The 14889-nt window shown below is 37.7% G+C and overlaps 1 protein-coding gene across 1 annotated transcript in view; it reads left to right on the top strand.

Moving 5' to 3' along the window:
- TM9SF3 (transmembrane 9 superfamily member 3) overlaps positions 1-14889 on the top strand; it is a 67995-nt gene that overhangs the window by 42779 nt on the left and 10327 nt on the right. The window contains exons 10-14 of the mRNA XM_005671366.2: positions 5831-5970; positions 9036-9104; positions 12868-13014; positions 13473-13556; positions 13681-13757. Coding sequence (XP_005671423.1) covers positions 5831-5970; positions 9036-9104; positions 12868-13014; positions 13473-13556; positions 13681-13757 — 517 coding nt within the window. The remainder of the gene's footprint in view (positions 1-5830; positions 5971-9035; positions 9105-12867; positions 13015-13472; positions 13557-13680; positions 13758-14889) is intronic.

Raw genomic sequence — 14889 nt, 5'->3', positions numbered from 1 at the left:
CATGGTTCTCAGCCTTGGATGCACATTAGAATCACTTGGGAATTTTAAAAATTGCAATGCTCAGAGCTTCATCCTGTGCCTATTTATCTGTCTTGTTTTAAGAAAGGAAAGGGAAAAAACAAACAAACAAAAAAAAACTGAAACAAATCACCACTATCAGCAACAAAGAAAATGTGACTTTTTTAAGCGAAATCCTATGAGTCCTAGTTTTTTGCTTGGTAAAATGAGGATACTGCATACCACGGTCTCTATCTTTTTGGGTTCTTCTGAAAACCAGATGAGATAGAGGTATGAAAGTGCTTTATAAACTTCAGAATGGTATGCAAAGGTACCTGTCCTTATTGTAATTCATCATTTTAGACTGGCACATCATTTCAGTCAGTTGAGATCGTTTTAGATGCTGTCTTAATCATTCCACATTACCAGTCTCTGCTCTGGTTTCATGCACTTATTCAATTTAATCATCAGATCACTATGTCTTTATATAAGTCATTCATGGTTTTAGCTCTTAAATATAGGTCTATGATCCATTTTTAGTTAATTTTATATGTCATGTGACTTAAGGGTCGAGGAGTTTTGTTTTGTTTTGCTTGTGGCTGCTTATTCTAGCACTGTCTGTTGAAAATACTACCCATTCTCCACTAAATTGCCTTATAACTTTTATTAATAATCAGTTGACTATATATATATATATGGACTTTTTCTGTGGCATCGATTGATTTGTGTGGTTATTTTATGCCAGTATCACACTGTTTTGATTACTGTAGCTTTATAATAAGTCTGGAAATCAGTTATTTGTTAAAGTTGTTTTGGATTTTTTAGGTGTTTTTGCATTTCCATGTGAAATTTAGAATTGGCTTGTCAGTTTCTACAAAAAAAAAAAAAATCCCTGGGATTTTGATTAGAATTGCATTAAATCTATGGATCAATTTGGGAAGAATTCACATCTTAACAATATTGAGTCTTTTAGTAATAAGCACAGTATATCTCTTGCCTTATGTAGGTATCTTTACCTTTGTAATGTTTTATAGATTTTAGTGTTTAGGTTTTGTATAGTTTTTATTGGAATTACCCCTAAGTATTTCATAAAGTTCATGCTATTTATAAATGGTATTCTTAGATTAATAAGTTTGATTTTTTTGGTCGCTAGTGTATGGAAGAACTATTTTTGCATGTTGGCTTTGCATCCTGCAACTTTTACTCACTTATTGTAATTTCTTATTTTGAAGATTCCTGAAGATTTTTTACGTAGATTATCATATTGTCTGAGAATAAAGATGGTTTTACTTCTACCTTTCTGATCTATATGCTTTTATTTCTTTTTCTTGCCTTATTGCACTGGCTAGAACCTCCATACAGTGTTGAATAGAAGAGGTGAGAGCAGACTTCTTGTCTTGTTTCCAGTCTTAGGGGGAAAGTATTCAGTCTTGTGCCATCAAGAAATGTTACCTATAGTTTTTTGTAGATGCCCTTCATCATGTTAATGACATTTCCCTCTGTTCCAGTTTGTTGAATTGTTTTTTTGTTTGTTTTTTGTGAAGGGAAGTTGAATCTTGCAATAACTTTTTCTGCATCTTTCGAGATCTATGATTTTTCTTTTTTTAGTCTGATAATATCATGAATTGCACTGATTGATTTTTGAGTCTTAAACCAGTCTTACATTTCTTTGATAAACCTCAATTTCCTATGATGTATTATTTTATATGTTGCTAGATTCCATTTGCTGAAATTTGTTGTTGTGTGTCTATATTTATAAGAAATATTGGTTTGTAATTTTCTTATGTCTTTTTTCTGGTTTTGATACCAGGATAATGCTAGCTTTATAGCATAAGTTTTTAACTTCAAATTTAGTGTTGCTTCTGTTATCAGTGTTGCTTCTGTTACAGTATTGAAATTGCCCAAGAAACAGAATGAGGAGTTATTTATTAGCATGTTGAAAATATTTGTAAAATAAATAGGCTTCTTTTAAGCGTTTGTGTTTGAGTTGGCAGTGTCCTGATTTTTGGATTGATTATTGTCAAAATGCTTAAATTGAAACTAAATAATTTTTATATAGACATAAAGGCACAATCTATGAGGTAGAAAAGGAATGATAAAAATTGTCTACTCTGAGCAAGTGTCAAGAAAATGCCTAAACATAATGGCTGACAAGATGATATATTTTCTGAGATTCACCTTACCTGTAAGCAATTATACTATCACCTTCAGTAAAATGTATATCCTTTAGCATTCCAAAAATAGCTCATCCTAAGCTACCTTTTCCCTTTTGATTCTGCTTTACCACAAATTTCCTTAAAAGGCTAGCCTGGAAACAAAGATAGCATAATAGTCGCATTCTTGGTTGTGACTGAGATTGAGACTAGTTGACCAATCGGTACATCTTTAGGGTATTAAGCAGTGAGCACTTGTGTCTAATTTGTTCTTTTGGTACCTAGGGGAGACCCTCAACCTGGAGTGAGATATTCCTTCTCCTGTCTATGTTTTCACTCTATATTGGTTCATGAACTACAGCTAGGAGACTCCTGGGGGAGGGCCCTTGATTATTTTGAGTTCTGGGGTTTTCTTCAGTGTATTAGACTAATGGGTTTTTAACACTTAGTTGCTAAATTTCATTTTGAATGAAAGCTTAATGCAGAAGCCCAAGAAAGAAAACAGATATAAGCATGACTGTTAGTATAAATAAATTTTGCAAATTCAGTATTTCAGCATTCTAAATTTAATGAGACCAATAAAGTTGAGGTGAATGCAGATCTAATATCAAGGGGTATGGATAACATTCTTCAGAAACCAGTTTATTTGGTAGAAGATCAGTATTGAGAAAAATCCTAACCTCACGGATGATTTAGTTCCATGTGACTTTTTGTTTTGTTTTGTTTTGTTTTGTTTTGTTTTGAACAGCTTACCTTGCAGTCTCAGAGTATTCTTCAAGTAAACTCATCCAGAACTTGGACATAAAAGGAGTAGGAAATTGGTTTCACAGTTCCGTCACTAACAGTTGCTAACAAACAGCACACATTTTTTATCATGTATAAAAAAAAAAGAAAAGGGGAAAAAAATTAAACACATGCTAAACAGTTGATAAGGTCTTGATGAGACTGCTTATAACTTCCTTTATTATTTTTTATGCTCTGAATGAGCACATAAGACAAGGTATTCCCTCCCTTCACCTGCCACTTAATTGTTTGGGACACGCATGTGCTGTAGTGCATTTGCGCGTAAAGCTTTTAGTGAGCAAGCATGTGCAGGCTAAGACTGGGTCGGTGTGGGTGTGGGGCGGAGGACAAAAAACAGTGTGGCATTACCAGCCTTCCTAATCAGTGATGCATTTACAAGAGTCCAAATGTATATACAGAGATAGTAGGAGAAACTTTATTCTGAGGTTTGTATGAAAGTGAGTTAACCTGATTATGGTATCTCCAGTTATTAATATTTGGCATTGAACTAACTTGAGTCTGTATATTTGTAAAAGGATAATTCATATCAAAAACTTGTGAAATTCCTGAAACTCTTCAGCAAATATGAGGGGTCTTTGGAACAGTTTGAAAACCACCTTGCTAGACCGTGTTATTCCACTTCTCTTCAATTCTTATTTGAAATCAGAGTTTCGGTAAATTAAGGAGAAAATACATATGTCTCTATTATAGTATGTTGATATTTATGAGTTTTATATGCTTAGTGATAGCAAAATAATAATTAAGAAAGCAATCAGTAATAACAAAAATTGAGAGAATTCAACCCCCCCCAGATATGAGGCATGTATAAATCACAGTATATTCTAGTATTTAAAATATCTTTTTTTCCCTACAGTTTTTTTTTTTTTTTTTTTTTTTTCCTTTTTACGGCCGTACCTGCAGCATGGGGGTCAAATCAGAGCTGCAGCTGCTGGCCTACACCACAGCCATAGCAACACAAGATCCTTAACCCATTTGAGTGAGGCCAGGGATCCACCCTCATCCTCATGGATACTAGTCTAGTTCTTAACCTGCTGAGCCACACGGGAACTCCTAAAATACCTTTAAAACATTTTTTTATGTTTCACATATTCTTGTTAAATATTTCTCACATAAAATGAGCAAAAAGTCATATTACTAACAGGTCTGAAGTGAGACAGCAATGACTTGTGTTCCTAAGTCCGAGCTTTAAAATGGAATTCCCGAACTCTCTTAACTCTAATACATTTGTATAAGTTTTATCTGAAAGGAAGATGATAATACTCTTTGGCTTGTTTAAACACACACAAGCACACATAAAGATATAACGAAGATGAAGAGTTTTCACTAATGTTGCTTCAAAATAGATTCTTTCTTTTTCATGTAATTACTGTGGATTTTCTACCCAACACCTCTTCATTTCTCTGTTTCTTCACAATTTTCATTCCGCTTTTCTCTCACTTTTACTTTTGATTTAGTAGAACCCCAAAATGTATAATTGAAACAGATCATAGAGGTGATTCAATCCTATTCTAGTTTTAGAAGTTCAGAGTGAAATAATCCTAGCCAGATGCTGGCTGGAAAAGAGCTTGAGTGTGTCATTTTGAATATGCAGATTTCCATAAAGAAAAAAAAAATCACAAAAATAAATACTTTCTTATAACCACTTTGTTTCTAGAATCTCTGTATGGTCTTCCCTGTGACTTTAGACTTTGAATTTTTTTTTTTTGCTTTTTTAGGGCTGCACTCACAGCATATGGACGTTGCCAGGCTGGGGTCCAATCAGAGCTACAGCTGCCAGCCTACACCACAGCACAGCAACACCAGATCCGAGCTGCATCTGCGACCTATACCATAGCTCACAGCAGTGTTGGATTCTTAACCCACTGAGCAAGGCCAGGGATCGAACCCACAACCTCATGGTTCCTAGTCGGAGTAGTTTCTGCTATGCCACCATGGGAACTCCTAGACTTTGAATTATTAATTGATGGGAAAGTACCCATATTATTTTAGTAATAACGCATGTATACATATATGGTGATATTCTATTTTTAAGATCCTAGGGCAGGAGTTCCCGTCGTGGCGCAGTGGTTAACAAATCCGACTAGGAACCATGACGTTGCGGGTTCGGTCCCTGCCCTTGCTCAGTGGGTTAACGATCCGGCGTTGCCGTGAGCTGTGGTGTAGGTTGCAGACACAGCTCGGATCCCGCGTTGCTGTGGCTCTGGCGTAGGCCGGTGGCTACAGCTCCGATTCAACCCCTAGCCTGGGAACCTCCATATGCTGCAGGAGCGGCCCAAGAAATAGCAACAACAACAACAAAAAGACAAAAAACAAACAAACAAAAAAAAAAATATCCTAGGGCAGTGTAGACTAGAAATGAGCAGACAGATCTGAGACAGGCAAATCTGAATTAAAATCTTAGTTTGGCAACCTACTAACCGTGTGATCATAGAAGTTTACTTAACCTAAGTCTCATTTTCTTCATCTGTAAAGTAGAGAAATAACATATGTAAAGGTCCTTGTGCCTATTAGGAGCTCAGTGAAGGGTAGTCAAGTAAAGGAGGTAGTTATAATGATAAAAGATAAAGGATGTGTTAAAAGCATGACAGCTGAAAGTGAAAGGAGAGGAAAAAGAATTATACCAAGGACGGTGTGAAAAACTAGGAAAAATTGGGAGCTACAACAAATAAGAAACAGTTCAACTGGTATTTAGTTCAATTCTAATATTTTAAAGCCCATTCGTTTCCTATTTCCATTAGTATATATTCTGCACAATTTTAACCCATATTGAACTTAAACATTTTCTTCTGTGGTCCAACTGTGTTTAAATTTTTAAGTGTCCTTTTTAAATGGTATTGTTCTTTGAGTAATTACAAACATTTTAATTTAAATTACAGGTGGCCGTTTGTTGCATCTGTTTTTTTGTTATCCTTCCTCTAAATCTTGTTGGTACAATACTCGGCCGAAATCTGTCAGGTCAACCCAACTTTCCTTGTCGTGTCAATGCTGTGCCTCGTCCCATCCCGGAGAAAAAATGGTAAAGAGAATGCTAAATTTTATGTGATTGCTTCTCACAGTATGTAAGTTCTTCAGGCTACTATGTGTACCTAACTTCTAGAATCAGCATGTATTTGTTGTAAAGAGTGACTCTCTTAAGTTTCAACTTAAGAATTTGTCTTTTTTACTTTTTCCTTCAACTTACTTTGTTAGGAGTAGTAAAAGTGATGTTCTCATTTCACCTTTTGAATATTGTGCCATTTTACAAAGAATTCAGTGCTCTGGTAAATATACTAGTGCAGAGAGGTAGGTGGGAGCTGAGACTGCAGCCGTTGTGTTTCTGCAGCCTACAAGCCAGGTTTGACCTGCTGCTTGTTTTTATAAAGTTTTGTTGGAACATAGCCATGCCTGTTCACGTATCTTCTGTGACTGTTATACTACGGCATCAGAGTTGAGTAGTTAGGACAGAGACCGTATAACCTACAAAACTGAAGTATTTACTGTCTGAACCTTTACAGAAAAAGGTTGCCAACCCCTGGCTCATAATTTCACTCTCCTTTCCAGATAGTCTGTTATTTGAAACAGTAATGACACACACTTATAGCCATGTATTTCATACCAATTGAGAGATGAATTAGAATTGAGACCAATTATAATTTACTGACTGTGTTCTTTAGCTTCACATCTGGGATAGTATAGAATCTCTCAAATACATTTTGTCACACTTCATGCACAGAAGATCTCCCACAATGCGGGATTAATCCGGACAAAGGATGGCAGGTATTTCTGTTTAACAACCAAAGCAATTCATCTGTTGCAATGGTGTAAACATGGTTTGCATTTCATTTGACCAATCAACTTTGAAACAGTGATCCTTGATGGATTTTTAACTTGAGGTGATTCGTATTTTTTCAAATTTTGGACATAAAATCAGATGTCACTGATGTGTTTCTGATTTATTCTAATTTGACCAAAATGTGAAATTGTATATATGGTTTGCCTTTTAAAATTAGTAAATTGACTATTTTAGTGCTGATTTATGCTATTCTGCATTCTGTATTTTCCTAATTCTTAGTAGCAGACAAAAATAGAGCAGTCTTACTGTACATTTATTATATTCCCCATTTCATAAAAAGAGCTGTATGATAGACTACATATTCATAATAAGGGATATATATCGAAAAGCCTCTGTTCCTGGATATTTTGCCATATTGTAAATATAACTTATCTTCAGATACTTATGCTGGCTTTTGTAGACATGGAGGTATGTAGATATTTGCAGAAATGGAGGCTGAATAAAATAGCCCCATGGTTTAAAGGAGAGTGATCTGTTTCTGCTCTTAGGAGTTGTCCATGTTCTTTTTTTCTTAGATTGATGCTTATGAGAACTTCTATAGTCTGTTTTTTAAATCAACTATCTTTTTCAAGTCAAGACTAGGCTGTTAAGGCCCAGTGATATCCTGACGTTCTTTCAGCCATTATTGGAGAGGATAAGGTTAAAGAAAAAGCATAGTCAGAAATCACAAAAGGGAACCCTCTGAGTCGCTAGGGCTGGTGAAGGGAGAGGAAGAAGCAACATGTGACCTTGCTGACATTTAGGTACAGGAAGGCTCGTGTGTCTCTCCATTTTCTTTATATAGTTACTTGGAAACCAAAATCTGCATACTAGATCTGGCTCTCATTGATTGTCTCTCTTTTGGGCAGATCCTTTTTAACCTCTGTGGATCTTTTCTTTTTTAGCTCTCAAACTCTTTCTTCTCAGTTTTTTTTTTTTTTTTTTTTTTTTTTTTGTCTTTTGTCTCTTGTTGTTGTTGCTATTTCTTGGGCCGCTCCCGCGGCATATGGAGGTTCCCAGGCTAGGGGTTGAATCGGAGCTGTAGCCACCGGCCTACGCCAGAGCCACAGCAACGCGGGATCCAAGCCGCGTCTACAACCTACACCACAGCTCACGGCAACGCCGGATCGTTAACCCACTGAGCAAGGGGCAGGGACCGAACCCGCAACATCATGGTTCTAGTCGGATTCGTTAACCACTGCGCCACGACGGGAACTCCTCTTCTCAGTTTTATAGTTTGTTAATTCCAGAAACAGCAGTTTGCTATCTTTCATGTGCCATATACTGTGCTGGGCACAAGGAATACCTAGATGAAAAGCTTCTGCCTGCCAGGGTCTATAAATCTGGTGAGGTAGGATATGTATGTCATTAGACAGTACAGTATAGTGTGGTAAGTGCTGCCACACAGTTACGTCCTGCAAGTGGCAGAACTCCCTTCTTCGGGGGAGACACAGGGAAGGCTTTACTGGGAGAACCCTTGAGCCACTGCTTTCGGGAGAGAACTGTGAGGTGAGGAAAGGCATTACCAGTCGCAGTCAGTAAATGTTTGTTGAGTGAATGAATGAGGTTTGAATTTTATTTTTTATTCATTTTTTTCACTCCATTATTACTCAGAACTTGTACTACCTTAATTGTATAATTCATAGGTAAAAGGAATGACTGAACCAAGGGAAGCATGAGCAAAGAGATGGCAAGGCCACACATTATTTCGGAGAGGGAAGTCTCAATAGTTTTACTTTCTTATTCTATGGCTTTCTGTAAGTAAAGGATGATAAGATTTTTAGAAGTTGTTGAGTAGTGTAGAACAGGAGCAGACACTCAGAATCTTTCTTGAGTTCGATCAGTAGCAAGAATTTGTGTTCCCCAAATTCTTATCTCAGCCTTTAAGGCCAAAAAGAATTTTGAGTATAACTGGTATTCTATGGCTTTCTGTAAGTAAAGGATGATAAGATTTTTAGAAGTTGTTGAGTAGTGTAGAACAGGAGCAGACACTCAGAATCTTTCTTGAGTTCGATCAGTAGCAAGAATTTGTGTTCCCCAAATTCTTATCTCAGCCTTTAAGGCCAAAAAGAATTTTGAGTATAACTGGTGGCTAATTTGGAGTCCTTAATGTTGTGCCTCTTTGAATTTTTGTTTTTCTTCTCACTGGTTTGTTTCTGTCCTTTACATTATTTTTAAGTACAAAAGCATCTGATTTCTGTTATCAAGATTTATGTAATACAATGTGAAAATCATACTAAAAGTTTACTGTTAATTTTAATGTTTTCCAGGTTCATGGAGCCTGCAGTCATTGTTTGCCTGGGAGGAATTTTGCCTTTTGGCTCAATCTTTATTGAAATGTAAGTTTTAACAGTGTATTTGAGAGATTTAATAAAGTGTAGGAGTTAGGAGAGGTATAGAATCCCAGATGAAAGGCATCTAGGAGTGAGTCAATTAAGTCTGTGCTTCTGGAAGGGAGTCTATATAGTCAATCTAATGGTAGTTTTCAGTTTTGTTCTCAGATATTCAGGTGACGTTCATACTGCTTTTGGATTATGTTTTAGACTTGTCTCACCAAATAGGAGTGCTTAGAAATCAAAGCATGCATGCTAGAGAATGCCAGATCAGCCTTTAATCACCTGCATGATGCAAGCTATTACTGATTTTTATTTTTAATATAATTTCTAAGGGTCCAGGGAACTCAGTAAACCATTACCTACCAGTCAGTCTAGACTCTGACATCTTTGGATGCACAGTCATTCCTAGTCTTCTTCCATAGAGGCAGGAGTGCTGGGGGTGTGTATGAGTTTGGCGATGGGAGGTATGCCACCTTGTTCCCAGCTACCATGCTTCATATCAGCATCATTGGTCCCCACCTTTCTTTTCTCAGCCTCTGTTCCAGTGTTCTTTGAAGGGAATGCTCTGACATTTTAGGCAAGACAGTTCTTTGTATGGGACTTTCTCCTTTTTCTTTTTCTTTTTTTTAGGACTGTACCTGTGGCCTATGGAAGTTCCCAGGCTAGGGGTCAAATTGGAGCTGCAACTGCTGGCCTGCGCCACAGCCACAGCAACAAGGGATCTGAGCCGCATCTGCAGCCTATATTGCAGCTCATGGCAACACCAGATACTTCAACCCATTGAGCGAGGCCAGAGATCGAACCCGCATCCTCATGGATACTAATCACTTTCATTACCACTGAGCTGAACGGAACTTTTTCAAGAACTGCAATCATATACCTCTGGCTCCTGCTCATGAAATGCCAGTCATTGTGATTACTCAAAATTCCTTTACACATTTCCAGATGCCTCACTGCTGATTCTCTCCTGTACAGTGGATGCCTCTGTAACAGATGTGATTGAATCTGATAATAGGTTAATTGAAAAAGTTGGCTCTTGTAAGGGAATTATTTTTAAAAGACATATACCTAACATTTTATTTTAACTTAAAACAACTAAAGACACATCATTCAAAGATTTTTTTAAAATATAGAGCCAAGATCTTTTCTTCTTACCTAGTTGACATTTACATCATTTTTCTCTTGACATTTATAACCTTTTCTATTTTCTAACCTTTCTAAGTGGAGCAAGAATATAAAGTCCTGTCTAAAGTATTCTAAGTACAGAATCCTTTTAGATTTGTATATTTGTCCCCCAGCCTTTTATAGTTGTCTCACTTACACCTAATTTTATAACTTTTTTTAGTGGCTCACCTTATTGAATTTTTCCAAAGCAGTCAACATAGTTTTCATAGATATCATACATTTGGAGTTCCTGTCTTGGCTCAGTGGAAACGAACTGACTGGCATCCACGAGGACACAGGTTCGATCCCTGGCCTTGCTCAGTGGCTTAAGGACCTGGTGTTGCCATGAGCTGTGGTATAGGTCACAGACACAGCTTGGATCCCCTGTTGCTGTGGCTTTGGTTGTGGCATAGGCCAGCAGCTGCAGCTCTGATTCAACCCCTAGCCTGGGAACCTCCATATGCCTCTGGTGCAGCCCTAAAAAGACAAAGGAAAAAAAAAAAAAAAGAAATCATACATTCTTTTAGTTCTCATGTCTCTTGGTTTATGTAACAATTAAATTGTCTGATTCCACTAACGGGACAGCTAACATACATCTAGGCCTCTCCTGGTGGTCACCTGCCAGCTGTGGATATTAGTGGGCACCTAAGAGGGACTGGAGAACATGTCACTCTAGTTCATGGTTTAGTAAAGCCAGTTCAGGAAATTCTTTTGTACTGACGTGTGTCTTCACTCTGACTTGACGTGCAGCTATTTTTTCCTTCATACCCCATCCATACTACCTTCTGGATCACATCTCTTCCTGCTTTCTTGAGTGCTCTGTTCCATTAGATAGCCTCTCCATTGTATCTTTAGCTTCTCTGTTTTGATCACTCTCACACCCATTCTTCTCTTGGTAACCACAGTGATCTTTCTAAGGTATCAGTCTAAGCATGTTACTTATTTGCCAAAGACTTCTCATTTTCATTGACATAATAAGGTCCAGACACAGTCAGTAAAGACCATAACATAGAATCTGGCTCTCTTCTCTTCTCTAACCTCATCACTTATCTCTCACTCTTCATTTGAAGTTCTAGCCATACTGAATTACTTCGAGTTTTTCTGAATACAGTAAACTCCCTTATTTGTGAGACTTTGCCTCTTCTGTTCTTTTTTCTTTTTGTCTTTTTTTGCCTTTTCTAGGGCCGCTCCCATGGCATATGGAGGTTCCCAGGCTAGGAGTCTAACTGGAGCTGTAGCCGCCGGCCTATGCCAGAGCCACAGCAACGCAGGATCTGAGCCGAGTCTGTGACCTCCACCACAGCTCACGGCAACGCCGGATCCTTAACCCGCTGAGCAAGGCCAGGGATCCAACCCGCAACTTCATGGTTCCTAGTTGGATTTGTTAACCACTGAGCCACAACGGGAACTTCTGCCTCTGCTGTTCTGCTGCCTGGAGCATTCTTCTAGTTCCCTACTCACCATGCCTTACCTGCTTCTTCTCACTGCCCCTCCCTGCCCCCAGGGCCCCACCCAGCCAAACCAGTAAGATGCCCCTCTTAGGCACACTGGCGAAGCACCTGTCACATTGTGGCATGAATTGCCCCTTTACTGCTGTTTCCCACTGAACTAATCTCCTTGAGAGCAGAGACTTTGTCTTCAGTTCTGTTCACACAGTGCTTCTCCAGTATATGCAGGGCCTCTCTGTAAATACCTGTTGAAAAAGGGGTGATGAATAAGGTAACTAACAAGCAGAAGGGAAAAAGAAAAAGAGGTTAAAAAACCCTATTCCGGAGTTCCCAGTGTGGTGCCTTGGGTTAATGATCTGTCTTGTTTCTGGAGGCGCTGGTTCAATCCCCGTCCTGCTGCCGTAGATTAAGGGTCTAGTCTTGCTGCAACTGTGGCGTAGGTTGCAGCTCCTGCTTGGATTCGATCCCTGGCTCAGGAACTTCCATATGCTACAGGTGTGGCCAAAAAGAAAAAAAAAAAAAAAAAAAACCCTTTTGTGTTTTAATGATGGCTTGAGTAATGGAACTAGAGTAAAGGGTCTTTTTTTGGGGGAGAGGGTAGAATCTTAATGCCTTTTCTCTCTTGGTCCTATGAAAGTGGCATGAAGCTTCCTTAGGTTTTCTTTTCCTGATTATTTTTATTTTCCTAATTTTATACATTATTACTATATCAAACCTGTTTTTTATTTAATAGGGTGTTTTATAAAATATAAAATACGTTGCCTTGTATAGTGTTATATCTAGAAAAAAAATGAAAGAATAAGGGAATTGACTGTTTTAAAAATGTGAATATTTAGCTATTTTCATTTTTCTTTTCTAGAGTTTACTCCTTAGGCTTCTAGTGTATTCAGGTTCGCTTAGAGATGAATACCCTACCCCGCTAATGGATCTGTTCTTGAAAGATTGCTAAGAAACTATTTTTGAAAGAATTTTCAAGGATTTAATGATAGATGAAAGGGTTGGTAAGGGAAACTTTTGTAAGTTACTTGAAAGAAAAATACCGAGATTTAAATGAGAAAAAAGTAAGAACCAAGATGTAAGGGAGATTTAGCAACAACAGGAGGAGCTATAAGAATAAAGACCCGAAAACCATGTCTTCGTTGCACTTTATTTAGGTATTTCATCTTCACATCTTTCTGGGCGTATAAGATCTATTATGTCTATGGCTTCATGATGCTGGTGCTGGTCATCCTGTGCATTGTGACCGTCTGTGTGACCATCGTGTGCACATACTTTCTACTAAATGCAGAGGATTATAGGTGGTGAGTACTTATTTCTGGGAGGAACCTCTGAGGACCATAGTATATTAAAATAAATTTCCCTTTGAAGTGTGTCAAATGGAGTAAAAGGTCTGTATAGAAATTTTCTTCCTTCAGATAGGGTGGGAATTTTTTTTCAATTATAAAAATACTAAAGATTTTAGAGGAGAAACAATATCAGTCAAAAAAAATTTTTGTGTTAATGAGGGTCACTGTTTTTTAAACACAGCGAGACACCTGAGAAAGGAAGTGGTTTATTTAGGATCACTTAGAATAGGAAATCCACAAAATTTAGGATCTCTCCTTCCAGTTCTTAGGCTTTCTCCTTATTGATATATTTAAATGCCATTGTGATGCATTTATTTTTAAATATAGAGAATTTTAAAGGGCGTTTTCATAAAATTCTTGGCTTAAAATCTTTCAGTGCCATTCATTCAAAAGCGTTACTTTTTTTTCTTCAGGCAATGGACAAGTTTTCTCTCTGCTGCATCAACTGCAATTTATGTTTACATGTATTCCTTTTACTACTATTTTTTCAAAACAAAGTAAGTGGAGACATTTTCTCATTTTGTATTTTAGGAACTAAGTTTGTCATTTAAATTCTAGAATTTAGGCCTTATGTTGAAAGTAAAAATGGATAAACTATATAATTTTTAAATTTTATTTCAGGATGTATGGCTTATTTCAAACATCATTTTACTTTGGATATATGGCGGTATTTAGCACAGCCTTGGGGATAATGTGTGGTAAGTTCTGAACTTCTTGGAATATCATAAGTAAGTCTTTGAGTGTTTCTGAATCAGAAAATACAGTAATTGGAAATTAAGAAATTACATTCTGTTTGATCAGGAACATCAAAATAAACTCAAGTGTTTGATTTCAGTCCTTTTGACTATTCCTCAAAACCTAGTTTATTGCTTCATTGATTTCTTTTTTTTTTTTTTTTTTTTTTTTTTTTGTCTTTTTGCCATTTCTTGGGCCACTCCCGTGGCATATGGACGTTCCCAGGCTAGGGGTCGAATCGGAGCTGGAGCTGCTGGCCTACGCCAGAGCCACAGCAACGCGGGATCCGAGCCGCGTCTGCAATCTACACCACAGCTCACGGCAACGCCGGATCGTTAACCCACTGAGCAAGGGCAGGGATCGAACCCGCAACGTCATGGTTCCTAGTCGGATTCGTTAACCACTGCACCACGACGGAACTCCCTGCTTCATTGATTTCTTTTTTAATTTCCTGTTTCTAATAATTCTATATAGCACTCTTTCCCGCACCACAATTAGTCTTCTCATTCATGTTGAGAATTGACTTTTTTTTTTAATAGCTTAAATTAGTTGGAAAACATTATTATGTGAACAGGTTAAGGTTTTGGCTGAATAAGTTTTGCTTGGAAGTTTCAGTTCCACTGTTCATGTAGGTAGCAGTGTCAGGAGGCAGCACAATGGACTAGTTGCATTGGGCGTCTGCACACTGGGCTTGAGTTCTGGCTGTGCTGCCTGTGCTTCTATATCTTGATCTAGTTCCTCAAGCCCTCCAAGCCTCTGTAAAATGGGGATGATACCAATGTTTCCTGGGTTTATCACAGTTTTCCATTAAATGAACGAGGTAATAGTTATCAGCATATAGCAGAGTCTCTAGTATGTGTGAAATTGCTAGAAAATAAAGAAAGAACTTCTGGAAGCAGCACAATAGGTGGAAAAGACGTGGACTCAAGAGCCCAAGAGACCTAGATTAAATCTCCATGCTGCTACTCACCTTTTTTGTTGGCATGGGAGGGCATATTAACCTTTCTAAATTCTCATTTTCTAATCTGTAAAAGGGGCGTATCTTTCAGAGTAGTTACTTGTCATAGATCCGTGTGTAAAGCACCAAGTTAATGC

Source organism: Sus scrofa, chromosome 14, assembly GCF_000003025.6.
Source record: "Sus scrofa isolate TJ Tabasco breed Duroc chromosome 14, Sscrofa11.1, whole genome shotgun sequence".
Taxonomy (NCBI): domain Eukaryota; kingdom Metazoa; phylum Chordata; class Mammalia; order Artiodactyla; family Suidae; genus Sus; species Sus scrofa.
This window is presented reverse-complemented; position numbering and strand designations above follow the sequence as displayed.